The 15,322-nt window shown below is 49.0% G+C and overlaps 1 protein-coding gene across 1 annotated transcript; it reads left to right on the top strand.

Annotated features, from left to right (window-relative positions):
• Positions 1 to 618: 618 nt before the first annotated feature.
• ABHD1 (abhydrolase domain containing 1) lies at positions 619 to 15,311 on the top strand (the record flags this gene model as incomplete). Its single annotated transcript, XM_079720725.1, is given in 13 exon segments — positions 619 to 737; positions 4,345 to 4,846; positions 8,157 to 8,242; positions 8,378 to 8,696; positions 12,631 to 12,791; positions 13,142 to 13,241; positions 13,243 to 13,325; positions 13,543 to 13,588; positions 13,741 to 13,853; positions 13,988 to 14,161; positions 14,664 to 14,712; positions 14,812 to 14,977; positions 15,100 to 15,311. Coding segments are annotated over 13 exon segments (2,130 nt in total).
• Positions 15,312 to 15,322: the final 11 nt, after the last annotated feature.

Here is a 15,322-nt window from a genome sequence, read left to right as displayed (position 1 = left end):
TGCATGCCTTAACTAGGAGCCCGCATGCTGCAACTAAAAGATTCCCAAATGTTGCAACTAAAGATCCCAAGATCCCGCATGCCACAACGAAGATCCCGTGTGCCGCAACTAAGACCCAGCGCAGCCAAAATAAATAAATTAATAAATGTTTTTTTAAAATGATAAATATTTCAAATTCATGTTTTAAAGCAAAAAACTGACAGATTTGAGCATATCAAAAGTTTAAACTTCTCTATTATGAAAGACACCGTGAATCAAGTTCAAGAAGACAAGTGATGGAGGACTGGAGGGAACAGGGTTCAAGGCTATTTGATTTTCAGCAGGGTGGAGTTCACCACCCCCACCCCCAGCAGAGGCTTGGAGACAGAAATCTCCGTAGAGATCCCACGGAGACTGAGTGGAAATCCAAGAACGGCAGAGTTATGTGCCTAACCTGTGAGGATTAGAGAGAAGGCCCTGCCCACAGTGTTCTTGGCGGTTAGGAAGCAATGGCTTAGAGAGGGTCTAGGCAAGTGGACAGGGGGGCTGCCTCACCCAGTTCTTGGTATCCAGCGTGCTGCTGGTTTAAAGAGAGGGGTCTGAGGGCTCCAGGCTCTAAGGTGGAAGGAGGGGCACGGAATGGCTGAGAGGGCCAGCTGGCCAGAAGAGGCCAAAAGGAGAAGGCCAGATGATATAGACCCTGGACTGGATGCCACAGAGGACATCATGGGAAGCACCAGTCGAAGTCAAGACCTTGAGTGACAAGGACCAGGAAGGCGAGCCTTTGTAGGGAAGGCAAGTGTAAATATAAGTTTATAGAGTAAAGGCAAATGGTACTCATTTCTTTAATATTTATTGAGCACCTACCATACGTGAGGCACTATTTTATAAGTAAGATGATAATATTAGGTAAAATTACCTATTATTTTTCCTCCTTAAAGCTTACATATTTATGTAAGTAGGAAATGATACAAATGGTAAAGCAACGATGAAGAGAAAAACAGAGAAACACAGAATTGCTAAGGAGTAGATGGCATAGCCCAAAGTTTAAGGGTATGGGCCCTAATCTCTGGCTGCCTAAGTTCAAATGCAGGCTCTGCAACTCACTAGCTGTGTGCCTCCTGTGTTTCAGAACCTCGGTCTGTTAACATGAGGTTGATGAGAGCGGGGTGTGGTGAGGATTAAATGAGACAAGACGTGTAAAGCGCAGTGCCTGGTTATACAATAAGGCATTTTCCTTCCGGAAGTTTTTCTGGATTGCTCTGTAGTAGCTTCACACCATCCTGGTCTTCCCACCTGGATACCCTCAAATTGCTTTCTCCTCCCATCTGTTAACTGCCAGGACCTAGGCTAACAGGAGGCACAGGAGTAATTTAAATCCCTCAGAGCTGTCAAAACCTATTATCCAGGCTTAATGTGTTATCATCACTAGCAGTAGCCTTTTAAAAAAGGACATTTGGAAACAACAAAGAATGACTCTGGTGGTAGCAGTTCAGGGATAAAGGGGAAACACCTATCGGATCCCACTAACCCAGTCACTCATTAGGCCAGCTGTGCTGGTTTGAAAAACATCTACCAATTCTTTCTTGTGGGAAGTAGCTGGAGTTAAATTTGCCTTTCCTTGTATATGACCTGGACTTAGCGATTCACTTCACACGAATAGCAGAAATGACACCATGTGGCCTCCAAGTCTGAGTCATAAAAGGCAACACGGTTTATGCCTGTTTCTGGTTCTCTCTCTCCCCCTCTTGACATGCAGATATGCTTCTCTGGAGCTCTGAACCGCCAAGGAAGAAGTGTGCCACGCTGAAAAGACCATGTGGAGAGAGCACACAGGGAGAGGGATGCTTGAGGAGCCCCAGTTGCTCTAGCCTCCAGCTGCTCACTTCCCCACCCAAGGGCCAGGCAGGTGAGAGAGCAAACCTGTAGATCATTCCAAGCCCCAGCCTTCGAGCTGCCCCAGCCAACACTGATGGAGCAGAATTGAGCTTGCCTTCTCAGCCCTACCCAGAAATGTACACTCACAGGCAAAGTCAATGTTACTGTTTTCAGCCACTGAGTTTTGAGGTGATCTGTCAAGTTGTCATAATGATTAGAACTGCCTTCTTGGCAGTCACACAGGGCCCTGCTCTCAAAAGGGCCCTGGGCTTAGTCTAATGCTCTGCTGTCTCTGTCTTGAAATTCTTAATCTTATTTTTGCACTGAGCCCTGAAAAGTAAGACCTGGTCCTGAACCCTGCCCACGTGAATTACTCTTACTCTCCTCCTCTTGGTCCTATGTCACATGTGTGCAACTATTCAGCCTGTGCAGTGGACAGAGGACAGAGCTATGGAACCAGCCAGACCTAGGTTCAAATCCCAGCTCCACCACAGACTGTCCCTGTGACCTCGGGTAGGTTAATTACCCTCACTAAACTTATCTGCATAATGGAGATAATAATAGTACTTACATCACAGAGTTACAGTGAATACTAAGTGGATAATGAATTACTCATTGCACAAGGAGTCTCTTATTCTTGTCCCTGCCTCTGCTATCTGCTCGATTTAAAGAACCCTCCATTCGCAGAGTACTCTTCCTTTGCTGGAACTCCACTGCTCCAAAACCTTCAATGGCTCCCTATTTCTATTACAGTCCAGAGTCTTCGCCTGGACATTTAAGGCCTTCTACAATCAGATATCAAGTTACCATTTTAGACTCATCTTCCAGTGCTCCATTATACTAACACTCTGCTTCAAACAGAGGGGTTACTGGAGCCTGTGGAAATACTTTTCATTTTCACTTTGCAGTGCTTTTGCCCAAGCTGTTCCACCCTTTACCTGGAACATCCTGCACCCTCCTGACAACCTTAGCACTCTGGTTACAGTCCATTTCAGAAACAAATAACTGCATGTGGACTTTTAGTGTCATCTCAGTAATATTCTCCTAAGTCATGCTTCCAAACATGACATTTTTAGTACAGGTAACTCACCTCTATTATTTGAAGGAAGTCAGGCTAAGGCACCTCAAGTAATGTGTAATGAGGTTGGTGTAATGTGATTTCTTCACACTTTCACATTTCTAACTACAGTATTTACAAAAGCTTTTATAAGCAACAGAAATAGAGCGGCTATTGAACAACTGCCTGTCAAATAAAAACGTTCCTAATCATTTTCTATAACGTGCATAAACATAATTTACCCTAATGACCACAGAAAAGCCACCACAACTGCTAGAGTTGTGATATAATTCAATAAAGTTATTCACATCACACACACACACACACACACACACACACTCACAATGATCCTCTAGCCTCTGATTTCTTCAAGCCTTTGCACCAGTGCATGGGAGGAGAGCCTGGCCTTGGAGTTAGACCTCTGTTCAAATCCAGCCTCTCACAGTACTAACAGTGTGATCTCAGCAGGTGTCTTCGTGTCTCTGAGCTCTGGGACCTTCACTTTAAAAAATGAGGATAGGGGCTTCTCTGGTGGTCCAGTGGTTAAGAATTCGCCTGCCAATGCAGGGGACACGGGTTCGAGCCCTGGTCCGGGAAGATCCCACATGTCGCGGAGCAGCTAAGCCCCTGCGTCACAACTACTGAGCCTGTGCTCTAGAGCCCATGAGCCACAACTGCTGAGCCTGCGTGCCACAGCTACTGAAGTCCTCGTGCCTAGAGCCCGTGCTCCGCAACAAGAGAAGCCACCGCAGTGAGAAGCCTGTGCGCAGCAACGAAGACCCAACACAGCCAAAAATAAATAAATAAATAAATAAATTTTTTTTTTTTTAAATGAGGATAGTGGTATCTATCTTGTAGGGGCTTGGGGAAGATGCAATGGAATAATGTAGTGAGTAGATGCTCCCTGAGTATTTCAGAGACTCTAGGATGTGGCAGGGCCTTTTCTCTTGCTTGACTTCCCATCCAGTGCAAAACTGCTTGCACAGCATGCCTGTCAGTGGCCATCAGCCTCCACTGGACTTTCCAGGACAGGAGCCTACCACCCACAGGGCACGCATTCCATTTCTGCCTAATTCGAACTGTCGGAAGTAATTCTGAGCTCAATCCTCTCCTTTAACTTATCTCTCCAGGGCCGCCTGGGACTCCCAGCACCTCCCACCCCCCGGCGCAAGAGAAGAGGCACTGGCTATGCAGCCAAATGGGTCCCACACCTGAGAGCTGGGCTCCCCCTGCCACTTCTAGCTGGGTGATAACCTCGGCCCCTCCCCGGTCCCCCTTCTCCTCCGCTGTCAAATGAGGAGGAAACTCCTGCCAGCCTCCCCTCCCTCCGGGACTGTCAAGAGCAACGAATGAGACACCGGAGGGAAAAGCCCTTGGGGGACTGTGAGACCCCCTCATCACAGCGAGGGAGCTCAGGCCTCGCTTTCCAGGCCCTCCCTCTACGTGCTCTCAGGGGTAACCTCGGAGAGGCGCCCAGGGGCGAGAGCTCCGGCGGCGTCCGAGCCGCAGGGGATGCGGAGGGACTGCGCCTTCAGCCTCCGACCTGGAGGCCAGGAGGCCGATCCTGCCCGCCGTCCCGCCCCGCGGCGCCCAGTATTCCCGGCTGCCCGCGGCGGGGTCCCCGGCCCCCAGCCCGCCAGCCCCGGGCGGGGCTCGCACCCACCTGCGGCGGCGCGGCGCGGGCCAGGTCCGGCTGCGTCGTCGCTCGAGGCTGTGCGCCGCCGCGGCCGCCGCGCCTCGGCTCCCGCCGCCCGGCCCTCCCCCGGGCAGCTCCACGTGGCCGCTCCACGTAGCCCTCCCGGCTGCAGCCGCCGCCCTGGCCCGGGCAGAGTCCGGAGCGCCAGCGCCGTGGCCTGGGTCTCCGCCCCGCCCCGCCCCGCCTGGCCCGCAGACCCCGGCCCTCTGCGGCCCCCACCGGGCGAGGGAGAGCGTGTGCGTGAGTGTGTGCGTGTTTGACAGGCACAGACAACTAGGGAGAGAGAGGCAAAGAGACAGATGATGAAGCTGGTGCGTAATGAGAAGCACGTTTAACTGGGGGCTCAGTCCCTGCTGGGACCCAGATGTGTGTGACAAGATAGAATGTGACTTACTGTTAGCCTGTGTGATTGTGACTGGTGTATATGGCTGTGTGGATGAGAGACCTGTGACATGGTAGGGGGTGTTTCGTGTGGCTGTGTATCCAGTATGGCAGTACTTGAGAGAATATGGCCAGTGTGTGACTGTCCCAGTGTGTGACCGTACAGGATGTGAGTGGTGTGTCTGTTAGGGTATCTGGCTGAACTCTTCCCGAGTTGTGATGCTCAAGTGATACCCGTGACTGTCGGTTTCCGGTGAAGGTATCATTGTGTGACTGTGACTGCACATCACTGAGAAGTGGCTCCATATGAGCCATGGTGGGGGGAAGGGGGCCTGGGAAAGTATCAGCTAAGGGTGACAGTGGCAGTTGTTTGCCAGCACAGTGTTGCAGTGTGTGGCTATAGCTTTGTGGTCAAAATGCAGTGTCACCAGTTTTCTCAGAGCAGCCAGTTCCACCACCCAGGCTTCAGACTACTTCCTCACCCACTGGCTCAAAGACTTAGTTCTTTGAGTGCACGACTTCTTATCTCTCTGGAATCTTCAACTTCTCCCTCCCCATCAGCTCCTTCCCATCAGCATCCACCCACAACAACACTCACTCTCATCAAAGTCACCCTGTCCTCCTTCCTGTGGTGGACAGGTGGATACTGCTGGACACTACCTCCTTGGGTCATGGTATCATTGGTTTTGGCAATACCATTCCTCTCTCTTTAGTCATTTATTCTTAGTTTCTTCACGTGTCGGAGTTCCTCTGGGCTCCCTCCTCATTCCCCATCTGCTCATGTGTTCTTCCATTCACGTAGCTTCCATCACTATCTCTTATGGGTTGAACTGTGTCCCTCAAAAATTCATATGTTGAAGTCCTAACCCCCAATACCTCAGAATGTGACTTTATTTGGAAATAGGGTAGTTGCAGATATAATTAGTGAAGATGAGGTCATACTGGAGTAGGATGGGCCCCTAACCCAATATGACTGGTGTTCATATAAAAAGGGGAAATTTGGACGGACACACACACACACACACACACACACACACACACACACAAGGAGAACAGCATGTGAAGATGCGGGCAGAGACTGGAGTGAAGCTTCTACATACCAAGGAATGCTGAAGATTTTCAGCAAACCACCAGAAGCTCGAAGAGAGGTATGGAACAGGCTCTTCCTCACTGCTCTCAGACGGTACCAATCCTGCTGACACCTTGATCTTGGACTTCCAGTTTCCAGAACTGTGAGACAATAAATTTCTGTTGTTCAAGACAACCAGTTTGCAGCACTTTGTCATGGCAACCCTGCAAGCTAATATATCATCTAAATGCTGATAACTACCGTATCTCAAATTCCAATCTCTGAGCCCCAGACCACTTCAGGAACTGAACAGCCTACTGATTTGTGCCGGATCTTAATTTTTAAAGGTGACTGAGTGACAACACAGAGAGGTCAATGCCACTGAAAGAAAAGTTTAATGTTACAGTTCCCTTAGGAAGAAGAAGCACAGTTCACCACACAGGACCACAGAGGGAAGCACCAGTGTAGGTCAGAAGGCAGAAAGGAGCACGGGGAAGGCACAGGCCACAGCTTTTATTAAACTAGAAAAGCGAGACGAGGCAGGTTAAACAGTTTAGGGTTGGCTAGTTTTAATAACTTCAGAGAGCTTTGGGGCATAGGGGCTGTCCCTAGTTGACTGGTCCCTGGTCCTGGGTTTATCCAGGAAAGGGAAAATATTGGTTTGGTGTGTGAGAGTTGGATAAAGGAAGTGGTTCAGAGTATGGCCTCTGGATTGCAGGGGAGATGTGAACAACTTTGGCTGTTAGTTTGGTCCTGTGATTAATGGATGCCAAAGAGACAAATTCAGAATCTAAGAAAACACAATTAGAACACCTACCAGCACTCCAGATGTGTCTGAATCAGAATGCATCATCTTCCTCCTCAAAACTTCCCCTCCCCCTGCTTCCCTATCCCAATGTTACCACCATGCATCCCTGAATCTATGCAGTCAGAAAACTGGGGGCCGTCCATGATTCCTCCTCTTCCCCTACCTCCAACCTACTACCAAGTCCTATCAGTTCTGCCTCCTAACTTAAAGGTCTTCACTCCTCTCCTGAGCTTTCCCCCAGTCCAGCCAGCCATGGTCCATGCCAAATTTCCATTAACAGCCTCCAGATTAGCCTACTTTTCATCCCCCTCCAATCCATTCTCAAAGTAGCCTGAACGATTCTTCTGAAATATAACTCTGATCATGTCGCCCATCCCTTCTTAAAACTCTGATGGCTTTCCTCCACCCTTAGGATAAAGACTAACATCCTTCATGCAGCTGCCCACAACCTGATTCCTGACCATCTCACGTGTTCCAGCAACACCAAATTTCTTTTGGTTCCTTTAAGAAGTCTCTCACATCCAGGCTTTTGCTTGTGCTCTTCCCTCTCCTGGAACAATTACTCTCTCCACTCCTCCACCTTGTCTTGGAAACTTATTTTTTGATTTCGCCCTAAATGTATTGTCATTTAATATCTGGGTGTGCTTTCTCTGATCCATGGAGTCTGGGCACCCTCCCCGGGGCTCCCACTGCAGCTAGTACTTCCCTTATCTAGCACCATGCTCTGTTGCAGGGGTTCAACCCTGATTACACATTTGAGTCTTCCAGAGAGATTTTAAGTTGTTATTAATACTTAGGCTCCTCTCCAGACCAACCAAAACAGCGGGTGGGGCCTGGGCACTGCTAGTTTTAGAAACTCACAGATAATTCCAATCTTCGGTCAAGGTTGAGCCATTGCTCTAGTAGATTACTTACTTGTTTCCATACCCCAATGAAGACAGGAACAGCATCCCAAGTGCCTGGTACAGAGTGGGTGATGAGTAAGTATCTATTGTACTTGTGACAGGGATTGTATGAGACAGCGTAGAGTGACACTGGACGAGTGGCTTTAACCCATGTGTGTGTGACTCTGTGCGGAATGCCACTCACTCAAGTAGCTGAAACTTGACTACGTGATACTGTGGGGTGTCGGTGTGAATGATCATGTCCAATGTGTGAGGGCCACTGTCAACGACTGAACACTACGGGAGTGGAGTGGTGTGACCACGTCAGTGGCTGGGCCCTGTGTGTGACTGACTGAGAGGCTGGGGGCTCTGGCCAGGCTGTCAGACTCGCCGCTCCGGGGCAGGGTTTGAGGAAGAAGGAGCTGGAGCTGCCCCACAAGATGGCGGCTGCGGGGAAGGCCGCTAGTCCTCACAAGCGGCCGCAGGGCCGGTGACCGCGAAGCGGAGGCAGGAGCCGTAGAGGCGCGAGAACCGGCCCGCGGGCCGGGAGGCCATTCGCAAGACACTGGGGTCAGCTCCGCGCAGACTGCCCAAGCGCGGTACACCCACCCGATCGACGTCCTAGCACCGCCCCTCGCCACGCCCGCCGCCGGGAGCACGGGCGGTGGGCGGGGCCCGGGTCTCCGAATCGCCGGGCAGTGCGGGCGGAACCCGCACAAGCTGTCCAATGGCGTGTAACGGGAGGGGCCCGGCGCGCACCTGCGGGCCCACTAATCGAAGCTCAGGCGTCAGAGCCAGTCGAGAACTTGGGAGTGGAGACTCAGCAACGCGAGAGGTTGAGCTCCTCCCTGGGGAACCAAGGTGACACCTGGACAGAGTCCTCTCTGGTTTTGGAACTTGGCGCTGCCCTCTCTTTGGGCTACTACTGGGCATGGGTGGCCCAGGTGGGTGCGGGTCCAGAGCTCTCTCCGGCGGGTGTAGGTAACTCGAGTCTGAGGGCAGCTTCCAGCCGGGGCTCGAGCCCTTTGTGGAGGCTGGCTGGGTGGGGTCTCCTGGCCCAGGTGAAATTTGACGCCACAGCCCCACCACCACTCCGGCCCCGCGCTCCAGCCAGGCTCAGCTTTGCTACTGTCACCTAATGGAGAGTCGGTTCTTTGCCTGCCTGGATTCTCTGCATCCCGCGTACTCCCCATGCCGCTCTGGGCCTTTCAGTCATCGGAGGGGTGCTGCTGCCGATGATGTGGACAAACACTTGCGGAAAAGCGGGGTGGAAGGCATCCTGAGGTGTCAGGGCGATGTGCACACTATCTTTTTCTTTTTAGGCAGTCTAGATGAGCTTCTCATTAGCTGCTCTGAATGAAGGAAACAGTTGGTGGGGTGGTGGCTAACTCCCACCATCATCCCATCAGCTTGGTAGGACCTTGCTTCTCTTAAGGACTGGCAGAGGTTCCCCGCCTAGCTCAGGACTAATGGATAACCCTAACTGTCCTTGCTCATTCAGCCCTGTTTTAAGTTCTAGGCTCTCCATGTAGAGTGCAATGGAAAAATCCGAAGAGGATGGTTTTGATGAACTTGGAAATTTTATTCTCACTGAAATTTATGTAATTTACATAGCCACAAAAATCTAAATCTTTTAATTTTCATTAAACTCGGTTCTAAGTAGCTGAGTCTAACAAGAAACCTATTGATTCAAGCCCTTTAAAAAGATCTATAGGGAAGTTTAATGTTACCTCAACTTTTCTGTATTTTCAGAGCTTTATACATCCTATGTATTGTTTATAGAATACATCTGCCTTAGTAAAACAATTTTAAAAATCCAAACCTCAAAATACCCTATAAACCTTACCTTATATGCCTGATTTGGAAAGTCAGTCATTTCAGAACAGAGCTGTCCTGAACTAAACATTTTCCTTTGCTTACAACCAGCCACAGAGAAGTCAGAGACCTCTGCCACTTTATACTCCAAATCCTTCTTTGATTTCCAAATACTGGTTTAAATGCAGAGAAAGTGTCATTCTGGACACTCTGAGGACATGCAGTTTGGATTGTCCAGCATGGTAATGGATTGGAATTGATTCATCCACAGTGACTAATGGCATTTAACTAATTAATTCTCAGGGATAAGTCAAGGGTCACTTCACTAGAGTTAAAATGAAACTAACCCACATACATCAAACCTGTGATTTATTAGCACCTTGTTCTACACAACTGAGCTGTTTGACCAAAGATTTAATAAATTGATAACTCAAAATCTTGGCAGCTAGGAGGTATTATAGTAAAGTGACTAAGAGCACAAACTCTTAGTTTCAATCCCAGCTCCACTGCTAACTAGCTTTGGCACATTTTGTGACCTTTGACAACTTACTCAATATTCAAACACGTTCCCACAGGGGGATCATAGTACCTATCTCAAAGAGCTATTGTGAAGGTTATAGGATATAATCATGTAAAATGCTTAGCACAATACCTGGCACATAAGGAGCACTCAACAAATCTTACTAGTATTAGTGGTAATATCATAATTATTTTTTACACTTCTTAATAGAAGTATAGTTGATTTACAATGTGTTTATTTCTGCTGTACAGCAGTGATTCAGTTACACAATTCATATACATTCTTTTTTTATATTCTTTTCCATTATGGTTTATCATAGGATATTGAATATAGTTCTCTGTGCTATACAGTAGGTCCTTGTTGTTTATCCATCCTGTATATAAAAGTTTACATCTGCTAACCCCAGCCTCCCAGTCCATCCGTCCCCCAACTCCCTCCCCCTTGGCAACCACAAGTCTGTCCTCTATGTCCCTGATTCTGTTTCTGTTTCGTAGATAGGTTTGTTTGTGTTATATTTTAGATTCCACGTATAAGTGATATCATATGGTATTTGTCTTTTTCTGACTTCACTTAGTATGGTAATATCTAGTTGCATCCATGTTGCTGCAAATGTGTGTGTGTGTGGTTTTTTTTAACGGCTGAGTAGTAGTCCATCGTATATGTGTACCACATCTTCTTTATCCATTCATCTGTCAGTGGACATTTAGGTTGTTTCCATGTCTTGGCTATTATGAATAGTGCTGCTATGAACATAGGGGTGCATGTATCTTTTTGAATTAGAATTTTGTATGGATATATTTTGTATGGATTGCTGGATCATATGGTAATTCTATTTTTAGTTTTCTGAGGAACCCCTATACTGTTCTCCATAATGGCTGTACCAACTTACATTCCCACCAACAGTGTAGGAGAGTTCCCTTTTCTCCATATTCTCTCCAGCATTTGTTATTTGTAGAGTTTTTAATCATGGCCATTCGGACTGGTGTGGGTTGTTACCTCAATGTAGTTTTGATTTGCATTTCGCTATTAGAGTCGTTGAGCATCTTTTCGTGTGCCTATTAGCCATTTATATTTTTTCTTTGGAGAAATGTCTATTTAGGTCTTCTGCCCATTTTTTTCTTTTTTTTTTCCTCCCATTTTTCCATTGGGTTGTTTATTTTTGTTGTTGTTGAGTTGTATGAACTGTTTGTATATTTTGGAAATTAAGCCCTTGTCGGTCTCATTGTTTGCAAATATTTTCTCCCATTCTGTAGGTTGACTTTTCATTTTATGGTTTCCTTTGCTGTGCAAAAGCTTGATTAGAAAAAGCTTGACCTGCAAAAGCAGATGTAAGCTTGATTAGGTCCTATTCGTTTATTTTTATTTCTATTGCCTTGGGAGGCTGACCTAAGAAAATATTGGTACAATTTATGTCAGAGAATATTTTGCCTAATATAATTATTATTCCACTTTGCCTTTTGCTAGCTGTGTGACTTCGGGCAAACAACTTAACCTGTCATAGTTTCTTATAATAAGGTTGGGTTTAGCCTAGTGCCAGCAAATAGCATACAATGAATCACAGGTGTTATTATTCCAGGGCTTAAGGCCCAGGGTACGAGTCACAACAGTCACAGTACCAACCTGGCCTCTCTAGTTCATAATTTACGTAGCCCCTTTTGACTGCAAGAAGAAATAGGAATCTGGTCCTTGGGTCCCTTCAGGCCTGCAACAGAAATGCAATTTCTATTTCTTGAGTCTGAGGCCTTCTGTCTTTGTACAGCATACTCCCCCTTCATAAGCCTTCTATGTGGCTAGGCCCTCTCATTCACTTGATGTGTATCCAGAAGAACCAACCAGAGAGGTTGAAAGATAGGGCTAAGTGCCCAGTGACCTCATCTGGCCCACCATCCTATCCCTGTTACCTTCCTCCTGGCTGGCATGAAGAAAGAGAAAATCTATTCCCATTGGGAATATTCCTCCTTTAGAGCATGGTCTAACAGCAGGGGCTGTTAAGTAAGAAAATGAGGTGGTGCGGTACAAAGAAGCCCTTTAGCAGCGAGCACATGCAACAGGGAATGGGAATATGCAACAACGGAATGCTAAAATCAGGAGCCAGCATGACCGGAGCTAGTTTTGAGACGAGTGTGGATAATTCAACTGGCAGAAGTGTAGACAATTCAAAAGGCAAAAGTCACAGATTGAATGGTGCTGCATTTATTCAGCCTCTGTCCAGGATCCCTACCTTTCCTGCAGATCAGCTGGGCAACTTATATTACCTGCTCTCTCCAAAATGGGTTTGGGGCATGGATAGGTTGAGTGTGGAAGTCGGTTCAGGGGCAATTCTGGAGAGGTGACACTCTAGGACTGGAGTTGGGGCCCTAGTGGGCCTATCTTAACAGAGGTGACTTGACCGTTCCAGACTGAGGTATGCTAGATTTCTCATGCCCAGACAAAACAGTGCCCTCCAGGCTGGCCTCTGGAAAGGGGTCACTCTGGTATCAGGTACCTCACTGGCTTAGTGCAAAAATCAGGGGAGTGAGGCACATTGTGTTGTGTGACTACAGAGGCCACAACTGGTGACTGGGTCCCAGTTTCTGGCCTTCCTGGAGCAACGCTGTCCAGTCACTGTGGAGACTTTCTACCCTACGCTCTGGTGTTTTGAGGGGCGGCTACAAACCATCTTCAGAGTCTTACTGCAGTCTCCGCCTGTAGCCCCTTACTCAAGGTAAGAAGGGACAGATAGGGGTGAACATGAAGCTGCAAGTACAGGGGAACCCTACTCGTGTACCTCTTTTAAAATGGGGGCACCTTTGACCCATCTACCTCAGTGTGCTAAGGGTAACCAGAGTGGCTATATGGAAAGGCTATTTAATTGCACAGCCATGAGGTAATACTCAAATCTTTTATGTCCCATTATACCTCGTTACAGTCTTAATGTTTTGCATAATGCATGCCCTCAAATGATGCTGCTAACTTGTGGGAGTTGTTTGGGGAGGGAGAGGAGGGCATAAAATCTTTCGAAGTACGTGGAGCTCCTAATAGTATCTTTCTGTGCCCTTTTCTCCAAAACCACAGGGAAGTTCTCGAAACCCCGGATAGAGGACAGCTCCCCCTAGACTGGGCCAGCCAGCCTAACAGCAGTCAATATCCTGACCTTACCACCCAGCCCATTGTTATTACTGCTTCCTGGTATCACGGGCAGTAGTCAGGAGACATATATCTTGCACCTAGTTGACCAAGCTTTGAAGGATGGCTGTAGGTAAGGATGGACACAGCCCAGCGTAATTGGGTGGTGTCTGATAACTTATAATTGTGTGTGTTGGGGGTCGGGGGAGGGTCAATTCAGACCCTGCTAGCTATGGGGAGGAGGTGCCATATGAAGGGCACCTTTTGACGGAGGCCTTTCTGAAACCTACCAAAAGGGGAGAGGAGCCCTTAGGGAGGGTCTGCCTAACATGTACCTGTGTGTGCCACAGGGCTATCGTATTTAATAACCGGGGCTGCCGTGGGGAAGAACTGCTGGCGAGTACCCTCCTTCCTCGTAGTGGCCCTTCACCCCACCCCCTTCAGAGACCCTGGGCCCCAACCTACCTGTCTTCCATTTCTTGAGCCTTTCACTTTTCTGCCTTCTGGTCAGGGCCTCCTTCCCTACCCAATGATCCGGTTTGCCTCAGACCTACAGGGCCCTCTGTGCCAGCAACACTGAAGATCTGGAGACAGTCGTGAACCACATAAAGAGCCGCTACTCCCACGCTCCACTGCTGGCTGTGGGCATCTCTCTCGGAGGGTAAAGGCTGCCTGCACTTAACCCAAAGGCCCAGCCTTCCTTTTTCTCTCTCCTCCTCCATGTTCTCTCCCGTTCTCCTGTTCCAACTCACCAGTACAAACCCTTCTTTCATGGCCCCTGGGCCAATCCTGCAGGATATTAGTGCTGAAGCACCTGGCTCGAATGGGACGGGCTGCAGGGCTGGTGGCAGCACTGACTCTACCTGCATGCTGGGATACCTCTGAGACCACCTGCTCCCCGGAGACCCCACCGAACTCACTGCTCTTCAATCAGCACCTCACTGCTGGGCTCTGCCGAGCTGTGAACCCGTAGGGTCTTGACACGTGGAAAAGGGAAGCAGACAGGGTAGGATGGCAGACATGCCAGGTTCTCCCAGTGCTCGGGTCAGTTCCCTACCTGGATTTTCTCGCTCGTGAGATAGGACAGAGGCTGGCTCTGGGTCAGGTCCAGGAGTAGAGCCAAAGCCCTGGTTTTTTTTTAATTTTTCTTTTTCGCTGCGTTGGGTCTTCGTTGCTGCGCGCAGGCTTTCTCTAGTTGCGGCGAGCAGGGGCTACTCTTTGTTGTGGTGCGTGGGCTTCACTGAAGTGGCTTCTCTTATTGCAGAGCACGGGCTCTAGAGCGTGTGGGCTTCAGTAGTTGTGGCTCGCAGGCTCTAGAGCACAGGCTCAGTGGTTGTGGCGTGTGGGCTTAGTTGCTCCACGGCATGTGGGATCTTCCTGGACCAGGGGTCGAACCCGTGTCCCCTGCATTGGCAGGCAGATTCTTAACCACTGCGCCACCAGGGAAGTCCCACCCTGTGTTCTTTTGCAGAAACAGAAAGGTGATGGAAAAGGTGGTGAATGTAGACTTTGTGCTACAGGTATAGTATTTCAACTATCCCCTCTCCACCCAAAACTGTTCTTCCAACACCTTATTCCCTATCCTCATCCTAGCCTATCCCACCCGCCACCACCTGCAGGCCCACACAATCCACCACTTTGATGAGCGTTACACAACTGTGGTCTTTGGCTATCAAGACTGTGCTGCCTATTACCGAGCAGCAAGCCCAAGAACCAAGGTAGATGCCATCCAGATCCCCGTGCTCTGCCTCAATGCAGCCGATGACCCCTTCTCCCCAGTCCATGGTGAGCACCTGGGATCTGGATGCTTTAGGCCCCAGGGAAAATGCGCCATGCGGTGCAAGTGGAAAGAGCCTGGGCTCTCAGCAGAGGCCAGGGTTCCTGACCTCCTCTCCAGCCCCTCCTAGCCCTTCCCCTACAGGCTGCCCAACATTCTCCCCACGTTGCACTGCTCATTACAGCTCGGGGTGGCCACATCGGCTTCCTGGAAGGACTCTTTCCCTGGCAGCACTGCTACATGAGCCGCCTCTTGCACCAGTATGCCAAAGCCATCTTCCAGCACCCAGCAGAGCTGCTCAGCCTCAGGGCACCCACTCCTTCTGAGGGAGGCAAAAGCTGACAAGAGTACCA

Source organism: Hyperoodon ampullatus (genome assembly GCF_949752795.1).
Source record: "Hyperoodon ampullatus genome assembly, chromosome: 15".
NCBI classification, from domain to species: domain Eukaryota; kingdom Metazoa; phylum Chordata; class Mammalia; order Artiodactyla; family Ziphiidae; genus Hyperoodon; species Hyperoodon ampullatus.
This window is presented reverse-complemented; position numbering and strand designations above follow the sequence as displayed.